General features: G+C 44.4%; 1 protein-coding gene across 1 annotated transcript in view; it reads left to right on the top strand.

Annotated features, from left to right (window-relative positions):
- The first annotated feature begins 426 nt into the window (after positions 1–426).
- The window catches only part of myoz2b (myozenin 2b), a 41,810-nt gene continuing 27,662 nt past the window's right edge, over positions 427–14,574 (top strand). The window contains exons 1-2 of the mRNA XM_041192865.1: positions 427–601; positions 1,228–1,331. Coding sequence (XP_041048799.1) covers positions 1,256–1,331 — 76 coding nt within the window. The 5' untranslated portion in view covers positions 427–601; positions 1,228–1,255. The remainder of the gene's footprint in view (positions 602–1,227; positions 1,332–14,574) is intronic.

A 14,574-nucleotide genomic window follows, 5' to 3' on the forward strand; every position in this document is an offset into this window, starting at 1 on the left:
AAATTTTTACACTCATCAATCTGAAGAAAAAATAACTTCACTTTAACTTTGCAACTTGTCATGTTTCACTTTTGCAATTAGGTCAAAAGATTGAATACAAACTGCAAATTAAAGTCCCTTGTGAATAGTTTTGGATTTATAATTATGTTTTAACCAGTTATTAACTTCTTCCTAATCTAAATAATTACAGAACATCATTTATTTGTTTGATATGTTTATCCTTTTTCCTGATTTCATAAGTTGATTAAATTTGATTTTGTTTCACATAGAATCTTGCACAATTTGGATTACAGACATCAGACAGATAATTACTTCATTGTATGTCCTCTATCTCCAACCTTTTATTGAGTAGAATGGAGTGGCTGAATTGCTGAGCACTAAATATAGCCATTTGATGTAAAGTTGATGCCAGTCCTCGAGACCAGTTAATCTTGGTGTTGGGGGGGTTGGGGTGTGCAGACCACAGCAGATGTGATCCTGGAAAGTTCTGCCACTTGCTGAACAAAGCGAAACATCTCTCTAACTATTTCACTGGAAAACTGCTGGAAGGAGATTATATTTTATTTAAGTTTCCTTCAAGGATCTACACTGTTTAGCACAGGTAACCTTATTTGTTCATGGGAGTGTTTAGGAAGCTTATAGTTTAATGATGGGAGTCATGAGAAAATATTTCTATTTACATTCAAGACATGTCAAAACAATGTGTTTGCTTTCTTAATCAAAGTATAAATTGATACTAAGTAACAGTCCAGAAATATTTTACATTACAGTTTTCTTTATTATTTTCAAAGTTTTGTCTAGTTGATGATATACATAAATGCAACGTAACATTAGCAAGAGTTCATCAGAAGGAGTTTAATATTAATGTTCAAAAATCATAAACAATGATAGAAAGATTTTATTAAGTTTTAAAATAGAAGAACTGAGATAGTAAGATGATGGACAGCATGTAACAGTATGTAAAATGGGTTGAGTGTATATTTTCTTCTGGATTATTTTCCATGAAAAATCATGAGTAAAGTATGGAGAATTTTTGGTATAAAGACTTCCATTATTTTCTAAGTAATTCCTGAAAATACACTATATTGAAGTCCCAAATATTTGAAATTATGCATGAGCTATTAAGATAAAATATTTATTAAGACAATGTTATCAGTCAAGGTAACTTATGATCTTTGACACTGAAGAACTAATTTTTTATATTCATGTGTACTCTGTTCATTACAGTTTTCAACTGTAAGGAAAAGCATACACAATGCAATCTCACAGCACACTCACAAAGGAATTGAAGCAACAAGCATCAGCCATTGTAAAAGAGATCCAAGGAAATGGTAGGATGCTGTTACATTCATTTCTTAAGTCATACTGGTAACTGAAATGCTTTAAAATGCCACTTAGTCTATTATCATATGTTAGCATGTGTGCGTGTGTGTGTATTTTACCAAAAATAATTTAATGGAATATCTTACTGACTATGGTAAGTAATCCTTTTGTCATTACCGCTGTCCTTTGAAAGTTATTTTTGGTTCGAACAACTGTGTGTAGCTGTAGAATGCCGAGATCTTTGACAGCTGACGTACACTCTCCATATACAACCCTTCTGACCTACGTTCGGAATTAGATCAGCAACAGTCTCGTTTACCAAAGATATTTTCTTCAGGGTGTGGGGCTCTGTGCACATAAAGTTACCTCGAAATGACCACCCGTCAAATCAGAAAGCTTTAATTATTTGTATTCGCTCGTCAACTCCACCTATTGCCATATAGAATGTCTTCCCTCATTTCACATCTGTCACACGAAATTCTGGTTGTAAATATACAATTCAATTCAATTCAAATGTATTGTCCATTTGGAAATTGATTGCAATGCATTTATTGTTCATTAAAAAGGAACTTTTTAATGTTAAATTTCAAGGTGAGTTGATGTCACCAGAAACACTGGGCCGAATCTGAGTGAACCAACGTTCCGTAGCATCGTGGTATTGCGAACAAGGGTTTGGTTCCCATCTGAAATGCTTGAGAGCTCCAGGTAGAAGTGTTTCTCCACAAAATGGGGGGAGAAAATCAAGGGGAAAAACAGCTCAATGGATCAGCGGTTAATTTTGTGCCTTTTTAACTGCAGGACGTGCATTAACGGAGGAAATCAAAAAACTGGGAAAACGTTTAAATGGTTGTTCTAAATCCAGAGCAATCCTTTCTAATTCCTTCGCTTTCGGTTTAACCCTTATGCTGACACATGATCCGGGAAAACTATTGATTCCTGAGCTGACCAGATTTGTAGGTTTTCACCTTATGCATTGTGGAGTTGAAACAGATACTAGCATTACAGTAATGAATCTACTCAAACATCAAATGTGAGGGGCTCTGTCAAACGATAGCCAAACATATCTTACTTCATAAGTGGCCAGATAGTTAAATTCACGCAAAATTGTGCACCTTAACATAGTTAACTTTAACATTCTTGCAGTTTTAATTTTAATCCATCTCAGGCAGATAGGATAAAAAATGGCGGGTGTTAAGAATCCAAAGTAATAATAGTTTGAGAAATCTCAACCAGCGTTCGATTGATGGAAGTCCACAGTACAAACGTCCCCTTGTACTTGGCATAGCTCAGACTAATTTTTTCACTTATATTCAGATAATTCTAAATGTAGACAATGAGGTAAATTGAATTATAATCTTTGCATAGCGGAATTTTAGATTTTTGATCAGGGTAATGTATAGAAAATTTTATATTTCATTTAACCGTCCAATAAATGCCTGGGAATTAAACACAGACCATCCATCTTTCACTTATTAGCATTTGTAACTCTCCTCTTCGTGAACATAAATGGTGGGTAAAGTTGCAACTTGCTGTTGTCCATAAAACTAGTGCTGTAGTCGGTCATTATTGAAGCTATCTGATTTCCATCCCCAGAAACAATGCTTTTACAACAAATATTAAAAACAGATGGTTGCTCTATCAGATATATTAACAGAAAATTCTGGAATGACTCAGCATCTGTGGAGTGATAAATAGAGTTAATGGGCAGAATCATGTGCTGAGCCTGGGCTCTCTGTGCCCCAGCATAAATGTCAGGGATCCGCCTCTGCTTGGCCAACTCGCACTGCACATTTTGTGGATGGTGGGCCTTTAATTATTATGGGGTGAAAATTCCGACCTCATCCAGGAGACTGATAGAGCTGTTGGTCAATCCGAGACCAGCTGCTCTGCAGTACCAGTAACACCATCAGGAGTGGTGGCCATTACTGGTACTGCAACTAAGCCAGGTTTACAGCAATCTCAGACAGGCTTTGGCAAGGCAGGTGAGGGGGGTCAGGGAGTGTGTATGACAGAGCAGAGGGAGATGGGAGATGGGGCAAGGGAAAATTGTTGGGTTTGCCTCTGATTGGCACCAGGGACCTGGAAGCTTCTCTCCTTCACTTGCTAGTAGCTGCAGAAACAAACCTGCCAATTAAACCTGAGCAAGGGTGGGATAAGTCTCTTAAGTGGACATTAATTGCCCACTTAACGGCCTCAGTTGGGCTACCAGTGAGCAGTGCTTGGCCTAAATAGCCAAGTGGTTATGGTACTGGGTTTGTAACCCTAAGATCAAGAGTTCAAATCTCACAATGGCAAAACTATCAAGAGTTCAAATCTCACACCAGTAAACTATGAAACAATGTAACTTCATCTGACAGATGGAAACAGGTTTGTACTCAAAAGAGTTACCAGTGAGCAGCCCACCTAATGCCTGCCTGCTGCTCATAAAATCGCAGTGGACCCACATCCATTGGCATGATGCCCTATTTTATGAGTCCACCACCTGTTTTCCTGCCTTAATATCCAGCCCAATGCTTCCAGTTGTTGCTCTGCCACTTATAACAGATCATTAGTTTTACACTTTGGCAACAAGTTAAAAACATAGATTAAACATTCAAATCTTTATAAAAACCTTTCTCGTTTCTGTCAAGTCTGTCGTCTGCATAGTGAATGTTGAATCTATTCATTCTTGTCCTCATTGGCTAGATGCTTACATCTCTGTACTTGCTATCTGGTTATTTTCTACTCTCATTAATCACCAGTAGTATTATGCAAATTCTTTATCCCAATTTCAATTTTCGCCCCTGAAGCTTCCTACCAAATTAGAAATTCAGACACTGTACTAGAACCATAAAAGAATTCCCTGACATAAGGCAGCCATAACACTCTCAATATAGGGTCAGGTTGGACTGCATCACCATTAAACATACACTTGATTTAATGCAATCACCCTTACAGTATTCCTTTCCACCAGGGCCCAGGTTCTTTTCACCCCGAATTAAACATTGTTTTAATTTAATTTTCTCTCTTTTTCTAATCCCTCAAAATTAGCCTTGTTTCATGCAACCTCCTATACTGACTCTGAACTAGGTTCCATTCTCTACCTAGACTTTTTTCCCCATGCTTTCCTATCCCAGACGTACAGTTGCCTTCTCTTTAGTCTGCGAGCAATGCTGCAGGAAATCCACTTCCTTCAATTAAGATTTTAAAGTGTGAGACCGGACAGGCCAAAGAAACATGAGATAACTTATGAGAAAACGCTGCATCGAAATTGTTTTAAGGATACTTGGAGGCATTTATATTTGCATCATAAGACTTCCCTCCACATATGACAGTTCTGGAATATAGGAGTCAGTCAAGTCGCCAGACTCTCACCATTGAAGTATCTATCTTTGAATAGCAATCTAAACTTTGATTCCATGTAATTTAATACCAACATCGAAGAAATTGATTACAAATGGTTCGATGAATTTAGTTTGTATTGGCTAATAATATTACAGCCAGCACCCTATAAAAAATACAATAGCAGATTCCATTATCTGAATGTGCTGCACACAGCTGTTGTTGAAAACTTAAGTTACAAGCATCCATCTGTAATTTGATCACATTGTCGCACAATATTAAATGTCAGCCCTAATTATTTGAGTGTGACACGGTGACTTGGAATTCAAACCCATAAATAGACTACAATTTTTTTATCACCTCATTTGCAATTCCTTCTCCATTATCATGGACAGCTCCCTCTTACGATTACTACTTATCAACAGAACTGGGATTTTACTTTTTAAAGTTACTTACAACGTGGCAGGCAGAACAGTATTTTTTTAGAACCCAATTAAACTAATTTTTAACTCGGTAAAAGCTTTAACTTGAAGAAACATTGAGCCCTAAAAATTTTTTTAAATAAACACAGGATTGGTTCAGATGAGCTCATCAGAGAACAAGGAACAACCAGAACAGCCTTTAATGAACCTATGGGAAAAAAATAGCAGAAGAAAAAATGACAAGTGGAACAATTGGAGATAGAAGGATGAACTCATTATTTGTAAGCTGGTCAGTAAATCACCCTTCTACCAAAACAAAAATACCTGGAAAAACACAGCAGGTCTGGCAGTATCGATGGAGAGGAGCACAGTTGACATTTCGAGTCCTCATGATCCTTCAACAGAACTAAGTAAAAATAGGAAAGGGGTGAAATATAAGCTGGTTTAAGGGGGTGGGGGGGTGTTGGGACAAGAAGAGCTGGATAGAGGGCCAGTGATAGGTGGCGATAACCAAAAGATGTCACAGACAAAAGGACAAAGAGGTGTTGAAGGTGGTGATATTATCTAAAGGAATGTGCTAATTAAGGGTAGAAAGCAGGACAACCAAGGTACAGATAGCCCTAGTGGGGGTGGGGTGGGGTGAAGGAATCTAAAAAGTCTAAAAGGTAGAGATAAAACAATGGATGGAAATACATTTAAAAATAATGGAAATAGGTGGGAAAATAAAAATCTGTATAAATTATTGGAAAAAACAAAAAGGAGGGGGAAAAAGCGGAAAGGGGTTGGGGATGGAGGGGAGAGTTCATGATCTACAATTGTTGAACTCAATATTCAATCTGGAAGGCTGTAAAGTGCTTAGTCAGAAGATGAGGTGCTGTTCCTCCAGTTTGCGTTGAGCTTCACTGGAGCAATGCAGCAAGCCAAGGACGGACATGTGGGCATGAGAGCAGGGTGGAGTGTTGAAATTCCAAGCGACAGTGAGGTCTGGGTAATGCTTGCGGACAGACCAAAGGTGTTCTGCAAAGCGGTCACCCAGTCTGCGTTTGGTCTCTCCAATGTAGAGGAAACTGCATTGGGAGCAATGAATGTGGTAGACTAAGTTGAGGGAAGTGCAAGTGAAATGCTGCTTCACTTGAAAAGAGTGTTTAGGCCCTTGGACGGTGAGGAGAGGGGAAGTGAAGGGGCAGGTGTTGCATCTTCTGCGGTTGCATGGGAAGGTGCCGTGGGAGGGGGTTGAGGAGTAGGGGGTGATGGAGGAGTGGACCAGGGTGTCCCGGAGGAAGCGATCCCTATGGAATGCCACCGGGGGGGTGAAGGGAAGATGTGTCTGGTGGTGGCATCATGCTGGAGTTGGCGGAAATGGCGGAGGATGATCCTTCGAATGCGGAGGCTGGTGGGGTGATAAGTGAGGACAAGGGGGACTCTATCATGGTTCTGGGAGGAAGAGGAAGGTGTGACAGCGGATGCACGGGAGATGGGCTGGACACGGTTGAGGGCCCGGTCAACCACCGTGGGTGAAAAACCTCAGTTAAGGAAGAAGGAAGATACGTTAGAGGAACTGTTGTTGAAAGTGGCATCATCAGAACAGATGCGACGGAGGTGAAGGAACTGAGAGAATGGGATGGAGTCCTTACAGGAAGCGGGGTGTGAGGAGCTGTGGTTGAGGTAGCTGTGGGAGTCGGTAGGCTTGTAATGAATATTGATGGACAGTCTATCACCAGAAATTGAGACAGGGAGGTCAAGGAAGGGAAGGGAAGTGTCAGAGATGGACCATCTGAAAATGATGGAGGGGTGGAAAATGGAAGCAAAATTAATAAGTTTTTCCAGGTCCCGATGACAACATGAAGCAGCACCAATATAATCATCGATGTACCGGAGAAAGAGTTGTGGGAGGGGACCTGAGTAGGACTGGAACAAGGAATGTTATACATACCCCATAAAGAGACAGGCAAAACTGGGGCCCATGCGGGTACCCATAGCCATACCTTTTATTTGGAGGAAGTGAGAGGAGTTAAAGGAGAAATTGTTCAGTGTGAGAACAAGTTCAGCCAGACGGAGGAGAGTAGTGGTGGATGGGGATTGTTCGGGCCTCTGTTCGAGGAAGAAGCGGAGAGCCATCAGACCATCCTGGTGAGGGATGGAGGTGTAGAGGGATTGGACGTCCATGGTGAAGAGGAGGCGGTTGGGGTCAGGGAACTGGAAATTGTTGATGTGATGTAGGGTGTCAGAGGAATCATGGATGTAGGTGGGAAGGGACTGGACAAGGGGAGAGAGAAAGGAGTCAAGATAGCGAGAAATTAGTTCTATGGGGCAGGAACAGGCTGACATGATCAGTCTGCCGGGACAGTCCTGTTTGTGGATTTTGGGTAGGAATAGAAGCAGGCCGTCTGAGGTTGGGTGACTATCAGGTTGGAAGTTGTGGAAGGAAGATCTCCAGAGGAGATGAAGTCAGTGACAGTCCTGGAAACAATGGCTTGATGTTCAGTGGTGGGGTCATGGTCCAGGGAGAGGTAGGAGGAAGTGTCTGCAAGTTGATGCTCAACCTCTGCGAGGTAGAGGTCAGTGCACCAGACAGCAACAGCACCACCCTTGTCAGCGGGTTTGTTGACAATGTCAGGGTTGGACCTGAGAGAATGGAGTGCCGCAAGTTCAGAGAGAGACAGGTTAGAATGGGTGAGAGGAGCAGAGAAATTGAGATGACTAATGTCGCGCCGACAGTTCTCAATGAAAAGATCAAGAGAAGGTAAGAATCCAGAGGGAGGGGTCCAGGTGGAGGGAGAATATTGGAGGTGGGTAAAAGGATCCTTTGAACGGGGAGAGGACTCCTGCCCAAAGAAGTGAGCACGGAGATGAAGACGGCGGAAGAAGAGTTCAGCATCGTGCCAAAACCGAAATTCATTGAGGTGAGGGCACAAGGTTATGAAACTAAGTCCTTTGCTGAGCACTGAACATTCAGCGTCAGAGAGGGGAAGGTCAGGGGGTATGGTGAATACACGGCCGGAGTTGAGATTGGAAGACGGGATGGGAACAGAGGGACAGGCAGGGGTGGAGGATCCTGGATGGGTGTCGGTGTCGATGAGTTGTTGGAGCTTGCGTTCCTTTGCACTTTAGAGAAAGAGACAAAGTTTCTTGTTGAGGCGTCAGATGAGATGAAGAATAAAATGAAACTGGGGGAACGCGCAGCTTTGAAAAAGAGTGCGGCAGTGCTGCTGGAGGGAGGGGTCGAATGTGTTCATGTGGCAGCGCATGGCACTGAATGTGGATCTCAGAATGCGACGAGAACAGCAGTCCGAGGAGTGTTGTATGTCCCGGAGATACCTGTAATCCTGGGTGGGTTCAAAACATGATGGATGGAATTTCAGTTGAAATCCCCATGGGGTAAGTCGGAGACGGAGACAGTCACTGAGAGAGGAAATATGGCTGTGAAAACAGGTTTTAGTAAACACCTTGTCAAACACCAGGAGAGAAAAGGAAAGCAATGAAGGTGAACAAGACAAAAGAGAGATACGAAAATCCTGGGGGAGAGAAGAGCAAAACTTCTTCAAGGTAGGAATTCCTTGAAGAGAAGTGGCAGTCAATTAAACACGGAGATAAAAGCAAAGAACTGTGGATGCTGGAAATCCAAAACGAAAACAGAAACAAAAACAAAAATACCTGGAAAAGCTCAGCAGGTCTGGTAGCATCGGTGGAGAGGAGCACAGTTGACGTTTCGAGTCCTCATGACCCTTCAACAGAACTAAGTAAAAATAGGAAAGGAGTGAAATATAAGCTGGTTTAAGGGGGTGGGGGGGTGTTGGGATAAGAAGAGCTAGGTAGAGGGCCAGTGATAGGTAGCGATAACCAAAAGATGTCACAGACAAAAGGACAAAGAGGTGTTGAAGGTGGTGATATTATCTAAGGAATGTGCTAATTAAGGGTAGAAAGCAGGACAAGCAAGGTACAGATAGCCCTAGTGGGGGTGGGGTGGGGTGAAGGAATCTAAAAAGGCTAAAAGGTAGAGATAAAACAATGGATGGAAATACATTTAAAAATAATGGAAATAGGTGGGAAAATAAAAATCTATATAAATTATTGGAAAAAACAAAAATGAGGGGGAAACAGCAGAAAGGGGTTGGGGATGGAGGAGAGAGTTCATGATCTAAAATTGTTGAACTCAATATTCAATCCGGAAGGCTGTAAAGTGCCTAGTTGGAAGATGAGGTGCTGTTCCTTCAGTTTGCGTTGAGCTTCACTGGAACAATGCTGCAAGCCAAGGATGGACATGTGGGCATGAGAGCAGGGTGGAGTGTTTGTCTGTGACATCTTTTGGTTATCACCACCTATCATTGGCCCTCTACCTAGCTCTTCTTGTCCCAACCCCGCCCCCCCTTAAACCAGCTTATATTTCACCCCTTTCCTATTTTTACTTAGTTCTGTTGAAGGGTCATGAGGACTCGAAACGTCAACTGTACTCCTCTCCACCGATGCTACCAGACCTGCTGAGTTTTTCCAGGTATTTTTGTTTTTGTGTTTGTTTTTGTTTTGGATTTCCAGCATCTGCAGTTCTTTGCTTTTATCACCCTTCTACCAATCCTGGAATAAACAACTTAAAAGAGTGGGTAGGAATGGGCCTTGTGATATTCAATATCCTCTTTCCATGGATTTGCTTGAAGACCTATTCTTCAGTGATAAAAGAGGAACTTATACCATATTTAATGCATCAGAATCAAATTAATGCATGACTTGGCATAAAATTGCCAATTGTGTGAACTACAAGTTATTGGCAACAGACTGGACTACTTTTCCTTTTCTAATTTATAGATAAACAAATGCCTCAAGCTTCCTCAATCACTTCATATTAGTCATAAAACTAGCCAGTACTTAGTGGTACCTGGGCTCTCTGCTGTAATTATTCAGAGCCAGCATGTCACAAACATATCTTTTCTGCCCACAGCTTTAAAGGCACTAGCAAAATCATTACAGTACTAAGGATTAAAAGGACTTGGGATTGGTGATATGTATATTTTTGGCTATTATTTTTTTACAAATCTGCACTTAAACAGAGTGATATTACCAGCAGGATAGCAAAACTGTAAATCTACTTTCAAAAGTGTATTTGCATTGTAATTCAGACATAAATGTTTTTCCAAATTCTGAGGCACCCCCCTAGCAGTCTGACTTGCCCACCGCATGTCTTTTTTTACGTCTTGCAGTATTGAGCATGTGATCTGTTAGCAGTCCACACTGAGTTATGTAATTGACAACTGCAAGGTTGGTATGCCAGTCCCATTAAAAATCTCAAAATAAAAACATTTGAAACTCTTAATGAAAGAAAGTTTATGAAAAACTTAGGGAACTTGGATAGTTTTAAAAAGTCAGTCAGTTGCTGCAACTTTGATCACAAAATCAAATAATAAGGCCTAGATTTTCACTCCTAGGTTAGGCGCACAAAGTTGGGACATTTTCAGGCTCTGCAAACCTGACCAGGGAAAAAGAGGCCTGGAAGGTCAGATTTTCATTATGAGGGGATGAGCTTGACTAGAAGCTGGGCTTGCCACTCCTGCAACAATTGTAGAGGCTGCCAGTTACGGAGGTAGCCTGGGCAGAACGCGTGTCTCAGTGCCCCGGCACTTGGTTGAAATTATTTTAAAAATGAATAAAACAAAAAAATTGCTCCAGCCATCACCCCTCACACCCTCTCGCCCTCCACACACTCCTAGGTCCCATCCATGCCAACCTATGCCACCTCATGCCCTCCACCCACCCCTATGACCCCCCCATACCCCCATGCCACCCTAGTCCCTCTACCCACCCCTTATGGCAACTTATACTTCCTATGTCACCCTATGCCCTTCTACCCACCCCCTACAGCACATCATACTCCCTAGGTGTAATTTTCCCAGAATTGCGCTAAGTGCAGTAGCGGGCAGGTAAAATGGAGTCCTGCCCACTGTTGAAAATGGAGGGTTTTCACGCCGTATTGTCCCGAGCCTGCCTCATTATTTGTTCACTCCCACGAAACACATCATTCCCATGGTGGGCAGGCTCTCATTTACCCGAGCGCCATCACCCCGCTGTTGCATCTTTAAAAGTCAGCCATCAGCAAAGCGTTTATCACCGCACCACCATTACCCGGGGGACATGGCCAGCAAAGGAAAAAAGACTGCAGCCTTCCGCTTCAACGACAGGACCCTCGAGTGACTGCTGGATGCCATGGAGGCCCGCCGGGATGTGGTACCCCCGCTCTGGCTGCAGGATGGGCAGCAAAGTCACCAATCCAGCTTGGGAGGCGGTGGCAGCGGTGGTCAGCGCAAACGCCCTACAGAGGAGGACAGCTACCCAGTGCTGTAAAAGGATGAATTATCTCCTCCATTCCGCCAGGGTAAGTCACTCTTTTCATCACTCCCAACTCACACACGCATAAACCCATCACACATCCACAGGGCCCTCACACTGCCGGTTCAAGGGACATCACCATTCACTCTCTCACACACATCATCATTGTCCTCATCCCATCCATGGGACCACTCACCACCCACACAGGCCAGGCATACTTATCATCTGGCCCGGCAAGCATCCTGATACATGTTCCCCATCTCTATCCATGCAGAAAAACTGGCTCACAACAGGAGAAAAAGGTCACAAATAGGTGGAGGGATGCAGGAGATTAAAGTTCTGACAAAATTCAAAAATAGCCATCCAGCTGGCCAGCGATGAGCAGGACCTATCGTGTGCCAACAGTGAGCTTGACGCTGCTCTACCAAGTGAGGATCCAGCAGTGCAATGCCCATCAGACAACCATGCCGTGAGTGATGTGTCCTCTTTCACAGGCCACTGCCATGCACTAATTATCTCCCCTTGCTTTCGCAGGCACATCTGGGAAACAGCCGACACAGTCCATGATCCAGGGCCTACAATCAAACCCAGAAGAAATCTTTGAAGAGGAATCTGAAGGCACCCTCCCTGAAGTCCCATCACAGTGCTCACCCACACCCTCCACCAGCGCAAAGACACACACCTCAGTGGGATCTAGCTTTAGAGTAGTCTCAGGACCACAATCTGCTGAGCACATCGCACTTTATGATCCACAGCAGAAGCAGAGACTTCCCAGGCCCCAGCACTTGGAGGACTGCTGGAGGCCAGAACATTGCCGAGTCCGAGTCAGAGGACGAGCCTTTGGTCTCAGTCGTGTCACAGTTGCTGGACCTGCAAAGGCAAGCAAGGGAACATCAGGAAGGGATGTCCGCTGCACTCCTCAGGTTGCAAGGCACTGATGGAGGAGCCTGTCTGTCTTCAGGCTGAGGTGATAGTGCCGGCATTGCAATGCACCAAGGCCAACACTGACAGGATGGAGGCTGCCATGGAGACCTTGGTCCCCAGGATGTCACTCCTGCACTGCTGCACGGGCTTAACTCCATCGCTGACGCCATAATTGGCCTTCAACAGAGTGTACACGAGAGAGGTGCTGGGCAGCTCAGTTTCAGTCTAGCTACACCTTCCGTTCATGGAGTCAGCCAAGGGCCCTTAGGCACCCAAAACAAAAACAGAATTACCTGGAAAAACTCAGCAGGTCTGGCAGCATTGGCGGAGAAGAAAAGAGTTGACGTTTCGGGTCCTCATGACCCTTCGACAGAACTTCGGGTCATGAGGACCCAAAACGTCAACTCTATTCTTCTCCACCGATGTTGCCAGACCTGCTGAGTTTTTCCAGGTAATTCTGTTTTTGTTTTGGATTTCCAGCATCCACAGTTTTTTGTTTTTAGCCCTTAGGCACCCACAGGGACGAGGATCAGCAGGTGTATACTCCGGGGCCATCCACCCAGGTGACTCTGGGAGTGACCGGCCCATCCGAATCCCCTCTTCCTGTGACCTCCACAGCTTCAGCTTCACAGGCTGAGGAGGGTGCCACTGCCACACAGCAGGACCCCAAAAGCAGGCCGGGGCCCTCCAAGTCTTGGCCCTTCAGAGGACGCCCGCCAAAGTCTTCATAGACAGGGCGTCACAGTCAGCATGCTGCCTCCACCTCTGCTGTGCATGTCTGGGGAGCATCAAGACGTAATGGCAGGGTTAGGAAAGTTAGGTAAAAGTAGTTGCACAGCCTGACCACGGGTGTTGATCACCTGTACATAGCTCTGAAGAAGTGTCACACGGACTCGAAACGTTAACTCTGTTTTTCTTTCCACAGATGCTGTCAGATCTGCTGAATTTTACTCGCATTTTCTGTTTTTGTCTCAGATTTGCAGCACCCACAGTATTTTCCTTTTACCTGTACACAGTGTTCATTATTATTAATAAACTACGAAGAATTAATAAACTGCCTATAGCTCCTTGTTCTGATGAGCAGTGTTCTAGTTGCTCAGATGTGAAACCTTTCCGCACAAGAGGCAGGTGTGTCAGTCCAGGGCCTCTTCCCTGTGGTCCATGCAGCCTTCAGACCAAAGTGATGGTCCAGCCTCAAACTCCCTGGAAACATTACTGATGCCTGCACCTCAACAGTGCTGGTCATTGCTGCCAAAATGTCGTGGGCAGGCACCACAGAGTTCTCTCATGCTCTCTGTGTGCTCTCAGCACCTTTAAGGTAGGGCTGGCCCCCATCACACCAGCATCTGCGACCAGTGATGCTGTGCACCTGCTCCTGAAGGGCTGAGGTGCTGAAGGCAGACACAGCATCAGATGCATCTAAAGGTTCATGGCTGCAACTCAGAGATGGCTTTGATCATGGAGCGCAAGTGAGCTGCCCTCAGTCAGACATTCTCAGAGGCTATGTGAAGATCAACTGCATGTTGTAATCATCCTCCTGCGATCGAGCGACTATTAGGGCCTCCACTGCATCTCCATGAAGGCAGCATTCTCACAGAGGGTATTGGCGCTGCCATAACCCAGACTGGAGTCAAACATTCACAACTGTGATATGAGGATCTATGATGTCTCCTCACTGCATGTCGTCATCATTCTACACAAATCTGGCAGCTATGAGGGTCTCCTGAGTGCGCCTCCCTCATCTAGCTAGTGCAAGAACCTCATCCCCATCATCATCACCACCGAGGACCCCCTCACCCTCATCCCCATCAGCATCCTCCTCATCCAAGGAGACCTCCAGATCCTCCATCTCCTCCTCAGCCAGCTCCTCACGCCATTGCAGCACCAGGTTGTAAAGGGTGCCGCAGACGATGACAATGCGCGACTCACTCTGCAGACTGTTTTGCTTGGCTCCACCAGACCAGTCCAGGCACCGGAACCACATCTTCAGAACTGATGATCTGCTCCAGCAGGTTGCAAGCTACTGCATGAGCCTCATTATAGCGTCGCTCTGCTGCAGTCTGAGGCTACCGCATGTGTGTCATCATCTAGGTCCTCTGCAGGTAGATCTTGTCCCTGAGGAGCCATCCCTGCAGCTTCTGTGGACCCTGGAAGACTGCAAGGACCTGTGAGCAACTCAGGATGTAGGCATCGTTCACAATCCCTCGAAACTATGCGCATACCTGCAGGATGCGTTTCTGGTGGTCGCACACCAGCTGCACGTTCAGTG

This window comes from Carcharodon carcharias, chromosome 1 (assembly GCF_017639515.1).
Source record: "Carcharodon carcharias isolate sCarCar2 chromosome 1, sCarCar2.pri, whole genome shotgun sequence".
Lineage (NCBI taxonomy): Eukaryota > Metazoa > Chordata > Chondrichthyes > Lamniformes > Lamnidae > Carcharodon > Carcharodon carcharias.